The 20,145-nt window shown below is 43.5% G+C and overlaps 1 protein-coding gene across 8 annotated transcripts in view; it reads right to left on the bottom strand.

Moving 5' to 3' along the window:
* Positions 1-20,145, bottom strand: part of FLNA (filamin A) — a 1,106,834-nt gene that overhangs the window by 540,005 nt on the left and 546,684 nt on the right. For all 8 annotated transcript variants that reach the window (XM_044080337.1, XM_044080332.1, XM_044080334.1 and 5 more), the window contains one exon: positions 16,368-16,561. In XM_044080337.1, coding sequence (XP_043936272.1) covers positions 16,368-16,561 — 194 coding nt within the window. The remainder of the gene's footprint in view (positions 1-16,367; positions 16,562-20,145) is intronic.

The raw sequence follows: 20,145 nt of genomic DNA, 5'->3' as shown, positions 1-20,145 counted from the left end.
GCAAAAGCACCAGAGTACCAGCGACTGGCTTAGTAGCTTTGTCAGTTTTGGATCTCAACTGCCTCTGTCCTTTTCTTTGCGTTTGTGTACTCTGGGAGTCTGCTATCAGACAACATTTCTGGGTAATTAAATCAGTTTCCAAAATACTTTGAGGCAAAAATATACAAACGCTTAATAGTGCATTGGTTAAATATAGCACAAAACATCACATTGTGATCAGGGCCTAGGCAAGGAATACAGTACAAATGGAAATCCTTAGGAGTTATTTGCTTCCCACAAGTAAATACAATTAACTTTTTCTGACATCAGAATGGTGCAAGAAAAAAAAAAGTTTCCCCACTGAGGTACTTGGCTTTAGTGTAGACTTCGGTTCTGAAACTCAAACTAGTATTTTAGTAGTCTGCTGACCGGCACTTGCCAAATGCTTCTGCTTTGGGCATCGCACGGCAAGAAAGACAAAATGGTGTCTGCTGCATGTTTTATACCCCTGATGTCATGGAAGAGGAGACAACAACCGAGACAGAACCCAATACTTTGGAATTCAGGCCGACTGAGGGCAACCTGAAAGCAGATTACCCAAATGTAATGACTGCAACAGTGAAACACTAAGAACATCACTGTATTCCTTGACACAGTAAGGTTACTTAGAATACATGGGATGTAAAATTTAAGCTGAGGGATTCCTCCGATAACCAGACATAGGCATCCTTTCCCCCTCATCAGCTGCACTACATTTAAAACCACTGGTAAAGAAAACAAGTGACTCCAATTAAAGGACATAACTGGTACAGTAATCTAGAAGAGCTGTCTATTTGCAGACACTTTGTACCCGATACAACTAGGAAAGGACTGTTCCACAACACAAATTTCTGTTATGGCTTCAAGTTCTTTTAAGATGCATTATAAAATAAATACTATAGCTGTAAATTATGTACCCACACATGAAGTTTAGCAATACCCATATTTATGAGGACGTTATAAAATCAAGTACACAGGACTGGGTTAAAAAGGATTCTGTCATGGCAGCTAAGGACATGTGGGAAGAGACTAAATAGAAAAACTGAAACTGGAAGCAGCAAGACACAAGCAGTCAAATGTTTAGTCCTTTTCATTCTAGACAAGTCAGGCAAATGTTTATCCAGAGGAGAAATTGAGTATACCTATTAAGAGTTAAATGGTTTTATATGGGAGAAGATAGCAGGATTGGGAAAAGCTGACCAAACTTGTGCCAAGTGGAAAATGATGAAACAGAAAGGAAGCACAAGAAACTAAACACTGATTTTGGTTGCAGATCCTTAAGCAGAGCAGCCACCACACAGATTACATTCATTAAGCAGCAGAAAGTATTCCAAGAACTAAGCCAACATGGGAATGGAGAAAGGCTATTCTGACTATATGGATGACTGCAATTAGGGGTCAAGCTATGCAACATGGCCTGGAATTTACTGCAGAGAACTGGTAAAGGAATCAAAGTATTGGGAGCAAATGAGAGGGAAAAGGCCAAGAATGCATACGATTGGAGGCTAGAGACCGCTTCCCTACCAAAGAGGATATTGGAGTATAGACCGTACTGGGAGCTCTTAAGGGAAAGACTTGAGACAGATTCCCTCAGCCCTCTTAGTTGGGATACACTAGAAAGGATTGGAGAGAGATTAGATAAGTAATTCACAAAAAAATAAATAAAGATGCACATCTGGCTCAGAACCATGCAACAAAAATCTAGATTTACAGTTCTTCCTCAAGTGTTTGCATAGGTCATTTTACACTTCAAGCAGAATTTCAGGTAAATTGCACATTTTGGAGGTATGATGGGGAAGAGGTATTTGGGATGTTTTTTGGGAGTGTAATGAATTGGCAGATTTTAAAAGATTCTCTGCAGGCTATGTCAGAATTAGTGGGTGAGCAAACTGGTTTAACCAAAGAAATCAGAGCTTGATAACAGGATCTGAATTGCCTAGACATAGTAAGGCAGAGTAATTCTGGTGGCTGACAAAAACATTACTAAAAAAATCAAAGTCTAAACCAATAGTATTAGTTTTTTTTTTCTTTACTATATTCACGAAGTGAAATCTGTAGAAAAGGGTAGGAGCAAATTATGTAGAAAAAATGGAAACTGTGGGAATACATGCAGAATGTACTGAAGGTGGAATTGAATGAGCTATGTAATGTTAGATTGAAGACTGCACAGGAGATGTATGTTTGCAACTGAAAGTAAACCTGGCTGTCATTTATACAGATGTACAATTGCCTATATGACATGTGAATTTGAGAGGTTTGAAAAAAATCTAAGCAGTACTCTGCAAAACATTTGTCAGTAAACGGGGAAAGCGAGCTCTGGTATGTGAAATCTTCTCAAAACCAGCTAAAGAATCCAACCTTCCTGTAACTGGCATGACTGCACCTGCCACTGAACATGTAGTACACACATTTGGAGCAGGTTTGTCCTTGCTGTACTGCAAGGTCAACTGATTGTACAGACTCCTTACACCACACAGTTCTGCCTCATTTGGAAACAGGGGAAGATGCAACTGGAAACAAGGAGCTTAAATTCACAGGAACATCTTGGAGACTTGCAGGGACCAAAACTGCACAAGTTACTGAAGCATCGGAGACTATCCAGGTGCAACTAACCATAGGCAAAACTGCCTTACAGTTTGTAGCATGCTACAGACCACCCTCTCAAACTCAGGAACCCCACACAGCCTTCCTGAAGACACTGGAGAGTATGAATTTCTCTCCAAATACCATCATTTTGGGAGACTTCAACTACCCAAACAGACTGGGAACATTACTCAAGCCCCAACACCCTAGCCCAAAGGTTCCTAGAATTCATAAACTCAAATGCAATGGAACAACTGGTCACCATTCCCACAAGGAGACAATATACTAGACCGGATGATCAAACATGGGGACAAAATGCTCCACACCGGAAGTATATCCCTCTTCGGTAAGATCAGACCATAAATTAATCTCACTGGAAATCCACATCCCGCCCCCACCCCCTGCACAAAAGACCACAGTGAAGAACTTCTCAAAAGCAAACTTCACACTTCTTAAGACTGAAGTGGTATCCTTCAAGGCCCCTGGGCCAGTGGAAACCACAACCCACACTGCTGAACCCTTTGCAAATGCCTTCTATAGGCACCTTCAAGAATGCATGGATCATGCAATCCCAAATAAAACCAAGACCCATTCCCCCAAAGGCAGGCACCCGGTCTGGTGGACCCCAGCCATAAAAAACTTTACAACAGGAGGAGGAAGCTACTACATGACAGAGCAAAATCCCTAAAAGGGAAGGCATCTCTGATCAGTACTAGCAAAAAACTACAATCACTCAAAATCATCCAAGGCCAACTTTGAGAGAAAAATCGTAAAAGACACAAGAGACAATCACAAGGCCTTCTTTAGCTATGTTAGAAACCTGGGTGGAAATTCCCAGATATGCTCAGAGTTAGTCCAAAATGACAAAATACACTGAACCCACTGACATTGCCAACATTCTGGCAGACAGGTTCAGTGCAAATTTCTCCTCCCCCCTCCCCCCCAAAAGGAGAAATAACTATCCCAGCAGAGTGTAGCCTCCCTAACATCTCAGATGCCCAGGTGAGAGCCGCCCTCTCTAAAGCTAAAAACACAGCATCAATGGGACAGGATACCCGGGCTGTGTGCTACATGAACTCCAAGAGGAACTAAACCCACACACAAGGCTGCTGTTTAATCTTAGCCTTACTACAGGATACGTACCCAAAGAGTGGCGTACGGCAACAGTGGTCCCACTTCACAAAGGCGGTGCTTCTACGGACCCTGGAAATTACCGCCCCATAAGCTTGACTAGCCTGGTCTGCAAAGCTATGGAGAGGATCATTATGGAACTCAAAGACATTGGGGACCTACAGACATTGGATCCTACCCAATTTGGCTTTGTCAAGGGCAGATCCTGCCTTTTGAACTTGGTAGACGTTTTTGAAACAGTCACTAAGGCCATTGATGAGGGTAAGGCAGTTCACACAGCCTACCTTGACCTTGCAAAAGCCTTTGACACAATACCCCACTCGGGCATCATAGACAAACTCACCAGCTTAAATGTAAACCCATATGTCACAAGATGGGTTGCCAACTGGCTCAAGGACAGAACCCACAGGGTCAGAGTTGCTGGAGCTATGTCAGACTAAGCCAGTCACAAGCGGTATCCCACAGGGCTCAATCCTGGTACCCCTCTTGTTCGGCATTTATTTTTCCGAGGTACAGGCAAACACAGGAGGATTGTGGCTGACAGTTTGCAGATGACTGCAAACTGGGCACCATAATTGATACTCCAGCGGACACAAACATCCTTCAGAGAGGCCTCATAGAAACGGATAATTGGTGCCAGAGCCATGGCCTTAAGCTGAACGCCAAAAAATGCATAGTCATACCCTTTGGGAAAAACAAGGTACCGACAAATTACCACATAGGTGGTAATCCATTAAGTACGGAAGAGGTAATCAGGGACCTAGGTTGACAGTAACCTCTCATTTGACAATCACATTGCCAAAGTGGTTAGGAAGACCTTCTATATTGCCCACCTTATGAAGGGTTTCACATCTAGATCGAGAGGTCATTGTGCCCCTGTACTCTTCTCTCATCAGGCCAATGGAGTACAATGCCCCATTCGGGATGCATCTCACCCGACACCTGCAGCAGTTGGAAAGACCCCAAAAGTTCCTCACCAAGAGGATAAAGGGTCTTAAACATATGTCATATGCTGCCCGACTGAAAAAACTCCAGCTCTATTCAGTCGCATACCGCCTACTCAGAGGTGATCTGTGCCTGACTTACAAGGCCATGTCCAATCCAGAATTAATGGACATGCTCCACCTCAGAAAATCCAAATCCATCAGAGCCACGAGAACAAGAGACTTAAACCTCAACACAGAAATAAATAGGATGTGCTGGAGGGACAGATTCATAACCCAGAGGCTCCCTACACTCTGGAACAGAATCCCAGTCCATGTTAGGCAGAGCCCCTCACTGACTAAGAGAAATCTCGACGAGTGGATGGGAGATCATAGGTTTACCCTGGGGGTCATCTCTGCATCACTACTAGACAGAGGCACAGTAAACTAAACCCTAAAAGGGTGTAGTATTCTCATCCTAAGGGGTGGTGAAAGCCACACACACTCTGGCTAGGCTTATAAATGCCCTAGGGCAGATAGCCTAGTACGAACCTATGAACCTATAAAAAAAAAAGGTCAGGTCCAACACATGCATATACTTTGAAATTCTCTAATCCAGAAAGCAAAGTGCTTCAAATCAGCTTGTACAGTTAACTTTGCCCATCTAAGTTTGCTCAAGGAATTAAAGAAAATTCCAAAATGTGCAGAACTGCAGCTACAGCACGGAAAAACAGGTGGATACCCTACTGGCACATGCAGACAGGCCATACGTGCAGAAATGGAACTAATGTTAGACGCACAAGAACCACTTGTCACCCAAGTGGTTAAGTGAAGGGGACTTCCATTCCTTGGTTTTTACTTTCCAATCTGCCACCTAGACTGACTAGTGAGATGGGAGTGTTAGAAAAAGTAGACACTGTTACCAGAGACTGTATTACTTGTCTTATCTGTTCCTTCATATTATGATAAAGCCATCTGTCTTTTAGGCTGCACTGTGCAAAGGGGGCAACCTGCCACCTAGGCTGGCAAGCAAACTAAACAGCCTGACAGAAAGTGAATGAAATGCGTCTCGACTACAGTACTGGCTCGAGAATGAGTTAATGGTTCTAGAAATATGTACAAGAGACAATCTCCTAGAGACCAACATTTATAATGTTAAAACCAAACTTGACAGGAAACTAGTAAAATTTGTTGGTTATGACCAACTGTAGTGTACTGCAAATCCAGAATGGGGAGAAATGACAGCAGTTAAGATAGCAAAATCCTTTGAAACTAATTTAGGACTTTAGCCATACACTGTAGAGCTCATCGGGGTGTGATCAAGGCACCACCATTTCAAGGCATTGCCCATTAACCATGCTGCATGAATAGCTGTCCTTTATATAGGATTCCAGTGGGGAGGTACTATTTCCATCTCACTTTAGAGAACAGTGGTGTGGAAATGTAAGTAGACACTGTCCAAAGCCTAGCTGTGTCACGAGTGTGAAGCATGCTGCAAAGCAATTCAATCCCTAGATTCCCCAGATCTAGGAACACTGCTTATACTGAATCTGGAGGCAAGACACATTGAAGCAGCTGAGATTAGTGCAAGGCAGTGAGAAAGAAAAACAGGAATAGTAACTAAACGTATGGAAAAACTACATTAATGGACAGGACTTTATGCAAGAGGCACGTGGACAGTGGGAGTGAAAACCTAGCCCTGTCTACCAAAGCCTAGAGAGTTTCCACTACATAAAGAATGGGAGGACTATGCACTCATGAGCAAGCCAGCCTGACCAGAAATAGGAGAGGCTTGAATCCATTTTCAGGTAAAATGTTCTTTAAGTGTGCAAGGTCTACAGATCACCATTAAAACTCTCCTGACATATATAGCAAAGTTTTAGAAATTAACTTTTTCCTGCAAGGAAAAGTAAATGAAATCAGTGGTCAAGTAGCACCACTCCTCTGATGCTGGAATACCATGCTATGGTTCTATTCCCACTGCATGACTGGATTAATGTTTTAAAATTGCTGACCTAGTGTTAGGGGGTGCTGGTGCTGCACTGTTCAGACATTTAAAAAAAGTACAGTTGTGTACACATCATAAATGTAGATTCCAGAGTGTATTCACTGTTGCAGTCATTACATTTGGGTAATCTACTTGCAGGTTGCCCTCAGTCAGCCTGATCAACAAAGTCTTGGGTCCTGCATCGGTTGCTGTCCCTTCCAGGATGTCAGGGGTATAAAAAACATGCAGCAGACGCCATTACATCAGTTTTTCTTGCCCCAAAGTCAGGTGCCTCCCTAATGGGGAGCAAACAAACACAAAGGTATACCTAAACAAAATGAAAATACATCAAAAAGGCTTTTAAGCATAGTAAAGGAAAGTAGAGGTACAGCCAGAAGTTAGGGGGCTGAAGGGAGGGTAACCAAGACCGCAACAGTGAATACACCATCTACATTTATGTAGAGTGTACACAACTGTACTATGTTCTTCATGTTTCACTGTTGCAGTCATTACATTTGGGTAGATTCCCAAAGCTATGGTTGGGAGGAGTTTATATAGCATTAGGGCCAGCTATAAGGCCCTGCAAGACAGCAGTGGCAAAGCCAGCTCTGGATTTAGAAAAAATTGGCAAATGATAATGCTTTGTGAAAGTACGTACAGAACTCCAGGTAGCAGCTTCTAGGATGTCCCTGGTAGGAACACCTCTGAGAAAGGCTGCAAAGTAGATGCAGCCTTGGTGGAGTGAGATCTGATACCCTGGGGGATGGGTTTTCCATGGTGCTTGTAGCAGAAATGAATGCAATGGCTTATCCATTTAGAATGGATTTGTTTTGAAATGGCCTTCCCCTCTGCCCCTGCAGCAAATGCTACCAGATTTTCTTTGAGGTTTAGTCCTGTCCAAGTAGAATCTAACTTTTCTGTGCACATCCAAGGAATGCAGAATCAGTTCCCCTTTGTTCTGTGGATTGGGAAAGAAGGTTGGCAAATGAATGGACTGATTAAGAGCCACACTGGATACCACCTTGCGCATGAAGGATGGATTGGTCCTGAGTGACACCCTGTCTGCATGAAAGATGATGAAAGGCTCCACTGCCACATAAGGGCCAGTAATTCAGATATCCTTATAACTGAAGAGATTGCTAAAAGGGAAGCTGTTTTCCAAGAAAGAAATTTTAAGTCTGCAGTAGCAGCTGGCTTGAAAGGAAGTAGAGCGAGTTTCTCCAATACAAAGTTAAGGTCCCAGGCAGGGGTAGGTGCTCTACTGGGTGGTCTCAAATTTTTGGCCCCTCTGAGGTACTGTGAGCAGAGGATGAGAGAAGAGGGGAGGTTCTGTCACAATGAGCTGAAATGGCAGAGGTGTGGATTTTAATGGAGGAAAAAGACAGGCTCTTGTGAAGCATCTCAGTTAAGTATTTCAAAATCGGAGGTAAATTGGGCACTGCTGTGCTCATCCCTTGAGATGAGTTCCAGGCACAGAATCTCTTCCATTTTTCAGCATAAGATTTTCTAGTACTAGGCCTCCTTGCCTCCAAGGAGACATCCATCAGTTTGCTGAGGGATAAGGGTGAGTAAGTAATTAGCCAGGCTGCAAGGTTCAATGTTGGAAGCTGAGGGTGCAGAATCTGGTTCTCCTGCTGAGACAGCAGGGAAGGGGTCTGAGGCAGGTGCCATGGAGATAACTGCAACACTGCGCAGGAGGGGGTACCAGTGTTGGCACAGCCAGTCTGGAGCAATCAAAATCCGTCTTTGTTTGTCCTGTTTGACTTAGGTTTTTCCAGCTGAAGGACAGAGCATCCACTTCCAAGGCTTGTTTGTGGGGAGTCCTTGTGCAAACCTTGCCAAATTGGTAGTTCTGGGGGGAGGTAAATAGGTCTATGTCTGGGCTCCCCCATTCAGTTGTCAACATGTTGAAAATTTCCACTCGTGTGGGTCCATGAAGTTTCTGCTTAGTCCATCTGCCAGTGTATTTAATTTTCCCGGCAGGAATTGAGCTTGTAGGTGCACTTGGTAGCTCAAGGCTGTGTTCCACAATGCCATAGCTAGTCTTCAGAGGGGGGGTAGGAATGTGTACCCTCCTGCTAGTTTACGTACCACATAACCGTGGTGTCAGTCTTTCCCATTAGTTGTCCTGGAAGAATGTAGTCCTTGAAGGCTGTCAGAGCATTCTGTACAGCTAACATTTTTTGATTGATATGTAGGTGCATTTGACTTTGGTTCCATTTGCCCTGAATGCACTTCCCTGCCAGGTGAGCCCCCCATGCATAGACTTATGCATCTGTTAGGGCTTGGGCAGCAGAGGGTAGCGTGAATGTAGTCCCTTGTTTTGGTGACAGGCCTCTGCCCACCAGAGGAACTCTAGGTGTAGGCAAGGTATGATAGGAATCATTGTTTCTAGGCTGTGAGAATGTTGACTTCATAGGCTTTTTAGATACCACAACAGTTTCCTCATATGCAGTCTTACATATGGAATTAGAAGAATGCAGGCGGCCATGAAACCCAAGGCTTGCAGTATTTGTCTTGCAGATATAGCAGGGTTTTTGTGACCACTTGTTTGAAATAGGTTATCAAATGAATTTACTTTTCCTGGTGCGAGGTAAGCTACCTGGGAAGTTGTATTCAAGCTTGCTACCAGGAATGTAATTTGTTGACAGGGTACCAATTGTGATTTCTTTTCGTTTATGGTGTACCCCAGACAGAACCCTTTTTACAAATGCCAGATGATTCAAAAGTATGCCCTGGCTTTCTGCCAGAATTAGACAATCGTCCAGGTATGGGTAAATTGGAATACTTCTTTGCCTGCAAAAATGCAATAACTGGAGCCAGGCACTTTGTGAATACCCTGGGCGCAGTAGACAAGCCAATGGGCAGTGCAGAGAACTGATAGTGCGTGTAGCCTGCTTTGAAGCATAGGTATCTTCAAGACTCCCTGATGGGGTTGTGCAGGTATGCTTCTTTTAAATCTAGTGTCGCCAACCAGGAGTCTTTGCCTAGCATAGAAGTAATTGAAGAGTCAGCATCTTGAATTTTGGAATCTCCAGAAAGGGGTTTAGACAGGTCCAGGATTGGATGCCATGATTGGTCTTTTCTGGGTACCAGGGAAAGTCTTGAGTAGAAACCTCGTCCCTTTTCCAGTACCAGTTGAATAGCCCCCATGCTCGAGAAAGTACTTGTTTTTGAGCCTCTGCCCACTGGTTTGGGGGCAGGTCCGGCCACACATTTCATGTTGGCATATGGAAATTAAATCTGTATCCCTGGGACACTATTTAAAACCAATCTGTCCTGGGTTAGGAGTTCCCAGTTCTTTGTATGAAGAGCAATCCCCCCCCCCCCCAAAGGGACGGTCAGAAGTGCTTGGCAATTTTAAAAGGAAATCATTGAGACTGTTTACCATAGGGGGGTGTCTTGTTATTTCCAGATTTGGAAGTGGAGGCCCCCCACTGTTTAGTTCCAAGAGTCCCCTGGGACTGAAACCTGAGGTTTTTGCTGTCAGAGTTTGGCTCAAGACCTGGAAGGGACTGGAAAGGACCAATTCTTAGTAAGCCAGTGCCTACTAAATCTAGGAGGTTGCACTTGTAAAAAGTCTTTAACAGTTTGCATAGATTTAGCTTGATCTTCTATTTAAGAACTTAGCCTGGTTGCCAAACAGGCTGTCCTGATTTAAAGGAGGATCCAACAATTTAGCTTTAACATGATCAGGCAGACTGCTCCTTAAGCCAAGCATGCCTTTTAACCACCGACCCAGTAACAGCAGCCCTGCAAGAAGCATCTAAAGAATCAAAACCACATTGCAAAGTATGTTTTCCAACTTGTTCAGCAGAATGCATTAAGTCCTTTAAATCTTTTTCCACACAGTCAGGAATCATTTACTGTTTAAGCAGTCCAATGACATGTTGCTGATATTTAACGTATGAAATTGGCAGTTTAAAGCTCCGATTGCCAAGGTTGCTGAAGTATAAACCTTTTTACCCCATCTATCCAACGCCCTGGAGTCTATGAGAAAGGGTAGGATTTTTAGCAGCAGAAACCGTAATGCCCTTGGGCCCCTGAGAAATATAGTCTCTGGATCTGCAACAGGATTTTTGAAAATGAACATGTGGGACTCAGGAACCCTGTAGTATCTGTCAGGTTTACTAGGAGCAGGAGGCAGGGAATCAGGGGCCAAAGTAGATTCAGAGAAAACCTCAACAATGTCTAGTACAGGAGGTATAGACCAAGGCCTATGCTGAGGTAGAAGGAAATCCCCAAGTCTCTTTTTTGAATCAGAAAATTCCTGGCTTTCCCAGTTAAAATGCTCCCTTAAAATTATGTAAGGTTTCCCCAAAAGAAAAATCCTCAGGAGGGGAAGCAGAGGAAATAGAATCCTTTGCATCAGAATACTCATAAGTAGGCAAGGACAAATCCAGGTCAGAGGAGTCAGAAGAAACAGAATCTTGATCAGAAGATTCATAATCAAGCTCAGCCCTAGGCCTCTTGGGGGGGGGGGGGTCGACTACCCCTGATTATATCTTCAGCCATTTGTTTTTTAGGCATAGGGGCCTGAGCATGTGGCCTGGGCGTCAGTATTTTAGACTTGGATCGAGATTTAGGCCTTCGTAATGAAGGTGGCGTCTATTTAATATGCAAGTCTGAATACACCTTCAGAAGCCGGTGCCTGCACAGCGGCTCTGGACCCATCCAAGGTAGAGACATCTGCGGGTTCCATAGTCGAAGCATCTCGCAGCATACCGGACTCAGAATGGGTCTCAGTAGAGGCCTGCGAATCAGAAGTAGCAGGTATCAGGAGCTGTGAAAGTACCTCAGAGTACCGGTAAACTGGCGACTGGCTTAGAAGAGTAGCCGGCAGTTTTGAACCTCTGCGGCCAGTGAGTTTTTTTCAGAATCCTGGTAGTCGGATGGCTAACAGACATTTCTGGGTAATTAAACAGAGAACCGAAATATTTAGAGGCAAAACTATACCAACTGATAGTGCACTGATTAAATCAGGCACAAAACAGCAAGGTACATCATGGTCAGGGCCTAGAGCAAGGAATACAGTACGAATTAAAATATTTGAGGTATTTGCTTTCCACAAGTAATGCAGTTAGCTTTTACTGACATCTGTAAGGAGCAAGAAAGTTTCCCCAACGGGGTAACTTGGCTTTAAGTTGAAGACTGGTTCTGAAACTATAAAATGAAAATTTCAGGAGTTGGCAGACCGGCACTTGCGTACTGCTGCTACCACATGGCAAGAAAGACTGATGTAATGGTGTCAGCTGCATGTTTTATACCCCTGACAACATGGAAGGGACAGCAACTGACGCAGGACCCAAGACTTTGTTAATCAGGCCGACTGAGGGCAACATGCAAGCATTTTACCCAAATGTAATGACTGGTACAGTGAAACATGAACAGAGGTCTTGCCTGCTTGAGTTGGTGGTACTTAGTGGATATTAAAGACACCACAAAAAGTGAATTTCACCAGTGCCCTGGACAGATTTCCCCCCATAGAAACTGCTCAGGTCTCCTCTGGAATACCACTAGCTCAGTGCCTAATGTGACAGCAAAAGACAAAGTTGCTACAGCAAAAGACAAAGTTGCTACTTCTGATGTCAAGAGACCTTCAACACCCACTCTGTACTTCTTACCCTCATAACTGCTGCAAAAGTGTGTTACACCAGCTGGCTGTCACAACACTGCTGCAGATCAACTGGTTACTTAGCATTCCATATGCATGCCAGGAAACCCATGAGGACTGGCATCTAAAATTGAGAGCAGGTTCCAAAGGCAAAGGGGGAATATTAACCCCAAAACGTTTGCAGGCTCCAGAGACATTGTTGAACCAAATACCATGTTAGTAGTGGTTATTCCAGCTGTCAAACAAGAGCCAGTACCAAACTCTGCTATAGTGGTGGACACTGCTAAAGACCAACGGAAGCCTGCACCACACTAGCAGTCATTTGATGCAATACTGGTCTTTGCCAAACAGTAAACTGCTGTGCCTTGCAGTTCTTGAGTTATTTGCCCAGGCAGTCTACTCCAATGGAGCCACGTGACAGCACACTATCAAGTATTACTGGCCAAGAGCACCAGGCAAGGAAAGTGAGCAGAAAACAAGCAGGTGGCAGCATTTGATACCCCAACATATGCCATAACAGCCAATGACAAGAATGTGTAGGCGCAATTACATGCAGGCAGGCATGAGGATAAAAAGTAGCAGCCGAGAAATCCAGGTAGCAGCCAAATCTGCACTCAAGGTGGGTTCAGCTATTTCAGAGAGGGAGCCAGCAGCAGCAATAAGCTCGAATTTCAGGCACAGCTATCCAAGTGAGATGGGAATGCTCTGAAAAGTTGTCTATCAGAAGCAAACTAATATGAAGGCTGCCAAATATTCTGCATTTCTTTTAGAAAGGGAACTGGAGATCAGCTGCAGACAGCTACTCGTTGGGCACATCAGGCCAGTTTCATGATATTCTTTTTTCAATCAATATGGGAAGTACATGCAAGTTATTTTTTTAATCCAGAAACTACAAGACTGGTCAGCAGTATCAAAAGGTCAAAGTAAAAGCAGAGGCTGCTTTGGGGCTAGTGCTGTTATGAAACAGCTTCCTAAAAACAGTGAAGCTTAGGGCTTCTTGCTACCACAAGCAGAGAAGATAAAGGTACAACTCTGTTGCAGTACACTATGCTACCAAATACCATGAAACAGTGTCTGCTCTGAGGCAGTCACAAGTGCATGTGCAACATGGGATTCCCCCTCCAAGTGACAGCAGGGAGATTTTTATGCCATACCTGTTATCAGAGAGGTAAAGCAGTTAACTACCCCTACCAACTGTGGTAGTGGACAACTAACCAAACCCATGCCAACAGTCAGAACAGGTCAAGTGGAATATACCCCTATTCTCATCTTTTACAGAAGTACCCCAAGGATTCACACGCATTACCACAGCAGTTGCTTTATGGTCACAGGTCAAGGACACCTCCTATACTTAAATCCCATACAAGTGTTTAACTCCAGGACTGGATTTGGGAGCTCTTAGGGTTGGGTAAAACAGCATTACCACAAGCAAAATGCAAGAAAGGGTTTTAGACAAGTGGCTCAAACGCAAAGTTGGACAGAAGTTTCCTGTTCGCTGTGGTCAGCACTGGAAAATCCTCACCACTGAGAAAGTGAAGCCAGTTATGTTGTGGAGCTACCAAATAGGACGCAAAGACTCACAGTAAGGAGGCACTCCCATGCCCAGAACGGATGTCTTATAGCAGATGGCTAGGGCCAAGTATCAGACAACTACTGGCCACACTGCCAGGTATTGGATGCAAACAGAAAGGTCAGCATTGACCTATACTGAAGTACAAAGTCACCAAAATACCTTCCATTACCTATCCTTGAGCAATCTGCTCCGATTACAACACATTTGTGCAGTTAGATGCTTAAAGACAAAGGGGCCATTTCTTCAGAGAAAAAAAAGAGCATCCATTAGTGTACCTCAAAATTCAAAAGGAAAAGTTGACAGCTGTACAGTAAATGTTTTTGAATAAGGGATCTGAAAGCTTCAACCCTAGTTGTTGGGAAAAATTTACAAAGCAATACCTTAAATGTGGTTACACAGATTCAAAGGACAAAACGTTGAGCTTTATACGAAGACAAATATTGTAAGACTAGAGAGACTGGTCAGTGTAACAATGTGCCCCACAAGCTTCATTTTTTGGTTCAAAACTCACTTAAGAATTCACCTGTAATGCACAGCCTGCAAATGTCCAAGGACATACAACTACTTAGCTTTTTTTCACAACCAGTATGGACCTTAACCTAGTATGGTGGTGCACATTAATAAAAGTGAAATCAGTGATCAGTCCAAAATCAGACTTTGTCCAGAAACGTCAGTCTGGAATCTGAAGATGTTCTAAAAGCAGTTCATTGGCTTGTCTAAATTTAGCTCAGCTATATTGCACTGAGCTGCAAGCAATCTGAAGCTTTGGGTATGGCTCTGGCTTGGCATAAAAATGGCCTATACTAAATGCACTAATAAATGCACCAATTTCTCTAAAGAGATGTGAAGTCTTGCATCACTAGGCATTCTTGGGCTAAATGAAGGGGGAGACAGATGGTCAGCCTCCTCACACTGGACCCATTAGCCAGAGAAAAAGGTCAATGCTGAAACTAACTTATCTGATCTCCAGAATCATCAAATGTGCAATTAAATTACAACCCCCTAGTTTATAAAACACCTTCTGTTAGCTTTAAGGTGAATTTGTACACGTCAATAGCCAGTGTGCTAAAAAAAAGCAGACTATGCTAAAAATGCAGTAATACTACATTTAGCAAACAAACCCTCCAGCCATCTTTTAGTATAGAAAAAAACATCCCCTCTCCAAAATAAAGTTAAATCTTTGGACAAGTAGATCATACTGTAGTGGTGAGGAAATACTTAAATTAGAGATTTCCTCCACATCCAGTGTCAACCTTACCATCTTCAGGCCCATAACAGAAAATGGGCCCTTTGGGATGTACTTTACAAAACATATGCCTAAAAGACCAGAGCTATCAAGAGGCTGTAGGCGTAATCACTAGTGACCTACAGACACTTTAAGGGGTGAGCTGTGCCAAGTCTTCCAGGCCATTAGGGATCAGGCAGTCTAATACTGCATTTCTCTACAAAATTAGTAGTGTACACTAGAACCAGAATTCTGAACTTGAGCAAATTAAGCACAGTGGAGAGGAACTTGTCACATTACTCCTCTGGTAGAAACTGCTTCTCCAGAAGCATGTGACGAGATCTTCCTTAGAGATGTTTGGGCATTCACTGCTGTATTACTGGTCTACTGCTCCTTGAAAAATGAGGCACATTCTAAGAGTGGTTACTGGAAAGGCATAAACAAGCACTTTGCTCAGCTACCTTCTACATTGCATGAGACTAAGCAGTTGTCCACTGCCTGCTGTCCCTGTAAAATATAATGGTAGGTAGAGATACCTCATATTAGTTTAGGGGGTGTAAACACGAACAAATCAGAAGCCATGCGACACTTCTGCAACAGCTCCATATCTGGGCCACGCCCTCCTACAATTAGTAAAAGCAAACCCACTGCATTAACAAGTCTGCTGCTTTTTCAGTCTGACATTTACATATGCTTTGCCAGTGAGTTAACCACTGGCAGAAAGGTTTAATCTGGTTAAAGCCCTAGACAAATATCCCCTCCACATCAAAACAGCAACCCAGTTCAAAGGATTCAAAAGAAACCAATACTCTCATACCATAATAAGGGGAGACAAATGAAGCAGACATTCCTTTTGAATACAGAAAATGTACATGACCTGTCTGCTACCACATCAGGATAGAGTGATGCAAACATTTAAAATGGCTTCCTTCTTGGCAATATACAACCAACAGCACAAGGCACCCATCTGCCAAAACAGTCTGTTCACTTGTTTACAAAGTAATTCAGCAAATGCTTGCTACAGCAATACAACTCCACAACTGGTCTTAATGACTTATCATATCAAAATACAATAGCTCAAATAATTCAAGCAATATCACTTCAGCACAGACACCAAGGCATCTTCATTACCTGCACAGATGAACTAAGGTCACAGCTGCACTGCACACATTTATTCTGTTTGGTAGAATAAGATAATAAATACGGATGCGTAACATAACCTCACATGCCAGTCAAACCCCTGCCATCCCAGGCTGTGGTCAAATTTTGCCATGCATGTACTTTGACACCAACATTCATCAGTCTGCCATTACCTTATCTGGATAGAAGTCCTTGGGGGCTGACTGGATCTCAGCCATGAAGGGACTCATCTTTATGTCCTCACTGTTGCAAAGCACATGGACTGCATACTCTCCAGGTTCTGTTGGCCAATATCTCACATCACAAGACCCATCTCCTTTGTCATCGCACTCTATTTTTGCCTGTGATGGTCCCTCTACAGAGAAACCTACCAGATAAAACAAACAAGTCAACCATTTGAGTGTAGCATTAGTACACCATCTTGAATGCAATTTTCATTTCTGGTAGCATACATAATTCACTACACAAAATCTTCCATGCGACAGAGGACCCATGATGGCCAGTGTTCTTTTCCACACAGAAAGAATCTTAAATTAATGCAAATCCAAAGCACAAACATTTTACATGTAAACTATACTCAAGGAGCCACTCAAACATTGTACTTCCAGCCCCACTTCAGGTGTTTACAGTAAACAGCACAGAAAAATACCGCACAAAACCTGGAATATCAATATATGCAGGACAGGCACTATGGACACAAACAACTGAACAAGTCCAATCTGTATGCGCAAACATGTCCAGTAGAGGACAACCCACCTCTGCATACACTTCCAGGAAGCCTACAAGCACCGAAGCTGTACCACATGTATAAAACTGCTAGAAAAACTTCAAATGAAGCTTCTCAAAGCAGCAGACCTCAGTAAGCATACCTTCTCCGAACTAGCAATCTGCACCAGCCCAAAGCTTAGGCCATAAAAAAAACTCAACTTACAAAATTCTCCTCTCATTACAAGTTGCCTTTCTAGTAAGGCAATTAAAGGTTCAAGCTGCATGCGAGCACCCACATCCTATCAAAAACTCAATATCCCAAATCACAATACCTTAAAAGAGCAGAGTATTATTACCAAGTTCTAAATCATAACCATAAACATGGTCTTAATTTACTGATGCAGTGAGCAATTTGTTCCAGTACAGTTACAGCATATTCAATCTCTCCACCTCACAGTTAACTTGGACTGAAAGCAAAATTATCAGCCAAAAATGAACAGCATACAAAACAAACAGATTTAAGTGACAAACCATGTTAAACTATCCAGGCCAGCTACGCTAGCATTTAGTCCTCTGTCACATACCATCTCACAAGCATGTGCAACTTTAGGTCCACTGAAACACCTTCAAGATGAAACTTTAGAGACCTATGCTGAAAGCACAAGTCTAACCTCTAGCTATATTACCTTCCTTAACCAAGAGTTCCTTGCCAAGATTGTCATTCAGGCAACCTGGATTTTCCTGCAACAGTCCCAGACATGGGAAATTTCATGAAGTGAAGCCAAACATTGCTTCTACAAGTCTGCACATTCCCCTAGCTACGACAGTTTGGAAGGATGGTTGGAGATGCATACCTACCACTTGGCTGCACTCAGTCATGAATTTAGTCACATCATAAGGTAAAGAGAGCCCCCCCACTAAAAAAAAAAAAAAAAAAAAAAAAAAAAAAGCCAGCGTCTGCACTCACTTCAATGGCAGAGTTCTCCAAAATCCAGGCTCACCACTGCACCACAAACCCAGCAGTCTAACCCACTACAATCTAAATTTTATACAGAAAAGGTGACCACAATGAATGGTCAAACTCAATAGCCAATGCAGTCTACCAGTTCTGCTTTGCTATTTAAGGATCAATGTCCAGACACTGCAGTCATTTTTGCTGGGGTCAAGAATCCAAGGACAGTGAACTAGATGAGGCCATAGGAAGGGAAACCAAATTTGTCGAGGCCAGAAGGGTGCAATGAGGATTACTTTGCTTCTCAACCTGGCTGCTTTGAGGAAAGGCGGGATCAGAGAGAAAGGAGTAAAGTTATACAGGAGACCTGGGGGCCAATCGCAGAGCAGATCTTACTCCCCCCTAAGGGGGGAATCGGAGCAAAATTGCTTCTGCAATTGTTTTGGCAGAAAGCAAAAAAGTCACAGCAAGGTTGGTCCCAACAATGAACGATCCAACTTGGGATTGAGGAGACCACTTGTGGGTTCCTATTACGTTATCGAAGTTCTGAAACTTCGAACACCACAAGGTCAAACCCTTATGTTTGAAGGGTCAGAACTTTGATAACAGTAATAAAAAGACAAAATTGAAGTATTGCATGCAGGGGGGGCAAGCCCCCATGCACCCCCTCGCTCTTTAAAATATACCAACTCAGATCGCACTACAGTGCGGTAAAGGGAAATATTCTTGCCCCCATGCTTGCAACAGTTATGTAGGTTTTAGGGTTTATTTTTTTTACGTTCGAATTCTTGAAACTTCGAACATCTGAGTTCAATGTTCTCAGGTTCGAAATGAAGGATTCGACAACTTAATAGGAACCCACCACTTGGGAGGCATAGGAATGCTTCTGCTTAGTTTGTCCACCGTCACGTTTGAACTTCCTGGGATATGCATTGCTATCAGAAAGCAGTTGGAGGCAACTGCCCATTGCCACACCATATTATGGACACGTCTGATTGAACTGCAATCGTTCTTTGAGGTAAGGCACAGAAAAATGCTTGCAACTCTAGTAGTACTGCCCTCAAATTCAGAACGTAGATATGCAGGTTGGCCTCTATCAGGGAACCAAGTGCCTTGGACAGTTTCTCCAGAGAGTCCCCCCACATGGGAGGCATCTGTGGTCAATACAGCTTTTGGTTGGGAAAAGGGACAGAGGGGTGGCCCAAAATAATTTTCCATTCACCAGAATAGGTGGTTTCTGCAGCAACTTTATTAGTATGGGGTCGTTCATTGGGTGGGTTAGAAGGGACCATTGATTCACAAGATGCCATTGCAGTAATCACGTGAAATCCTCCTAATGGGACCAGAGTGATCGCTGCTGCCATGGACCCTAATACTTGGCGCGCTAGCAGGGCTGGTACTTTGAGCACAGGAGAGAATAGACTTGAGATCTTTTCTGTAGCCTGTGGGGAGGAAGAGGCCACACGTGCTGAGACTAGCTCCAATAAATTCCACATCCCAGAGAGGGTCAGTTGAGACTTTGTAAAGTTGACAGTGCTGCCCAGCTGCAGAACAAGTGCAGGGTGAATTCTGTTGCCTGAAACAAATGTCTGGTGAAGTGGTGATAGACCAATCTAGATATGGAAACACCCAGAATCCATGCAGTCCCAAGTGAGCTGTTACTCCGCCATACATTTGGTTAACACCTTGAGGGCTGGGGTGAAACCAAAGGGCAGCACCCTCAACCAAATGATTAGCTCCTAGCTGGAAGCAGAGAAACCTTCAAATGTTTGTCCATTTTTATGTCTAGAATAAACCCAATAGTTTTCCTCTAGAAAGTGAAGTACTGACTGAACTGTGACCATCTAGAATTTGGATGGGTGAACAAATTTGTTTAGAATTCCAAGATCCAGAATCCATCTCTAATCCCCAGTCTTTTGGTACTAAAAAGAACCTGGAGTAAAATCAGACTCCTATTTGTCTGGTGGAACTTTCTGGTGGAACTTCTTGGATGACACTTCTAGCAGCTTTTGCATTTCTAAGACCGCTTTGTTCCTCAAGTAGATCAGGCAGTCTTGTTTGGGTTCTTGGACAGAGTGAAGGGGATAAAGTAACCTCTAGAAATTAACACCCAGGCATCTGTGGTTACTTATGTAAATCTTCCCCATACTGCCTCAAGAGACAAGCAACTGGGTTTCATTTCAGGAGCACTGAGGGTTGGCCAAAGGATTCCCTGGAACCCTGGTTCTGTGGGCCAACTCTTCCCTCAGAGCAGAGGGGGGAGTTCCAATGAAGATGCGGTCAGAGGAGTA

The sequence above is a fragment of the Protopterus annectens genome, chromosome 8.part0 (assembly GCF_019279795.1).
Source record: "Protopterus annectens isolate FY-2018-M chromosome 8.part0, PAN1.0, whole genome shotgun sequence".
Lineage (NCBI taxonomy): Eukaryota > Metazoa > Chordata > Ceratodontiformes > Protopteridae > Protopterus > Protopterus annectens.
Note: the sequence above shows the minus strand (reverse complement) of the source record. Positions and strands in the feature narration are given on the sequence as shown.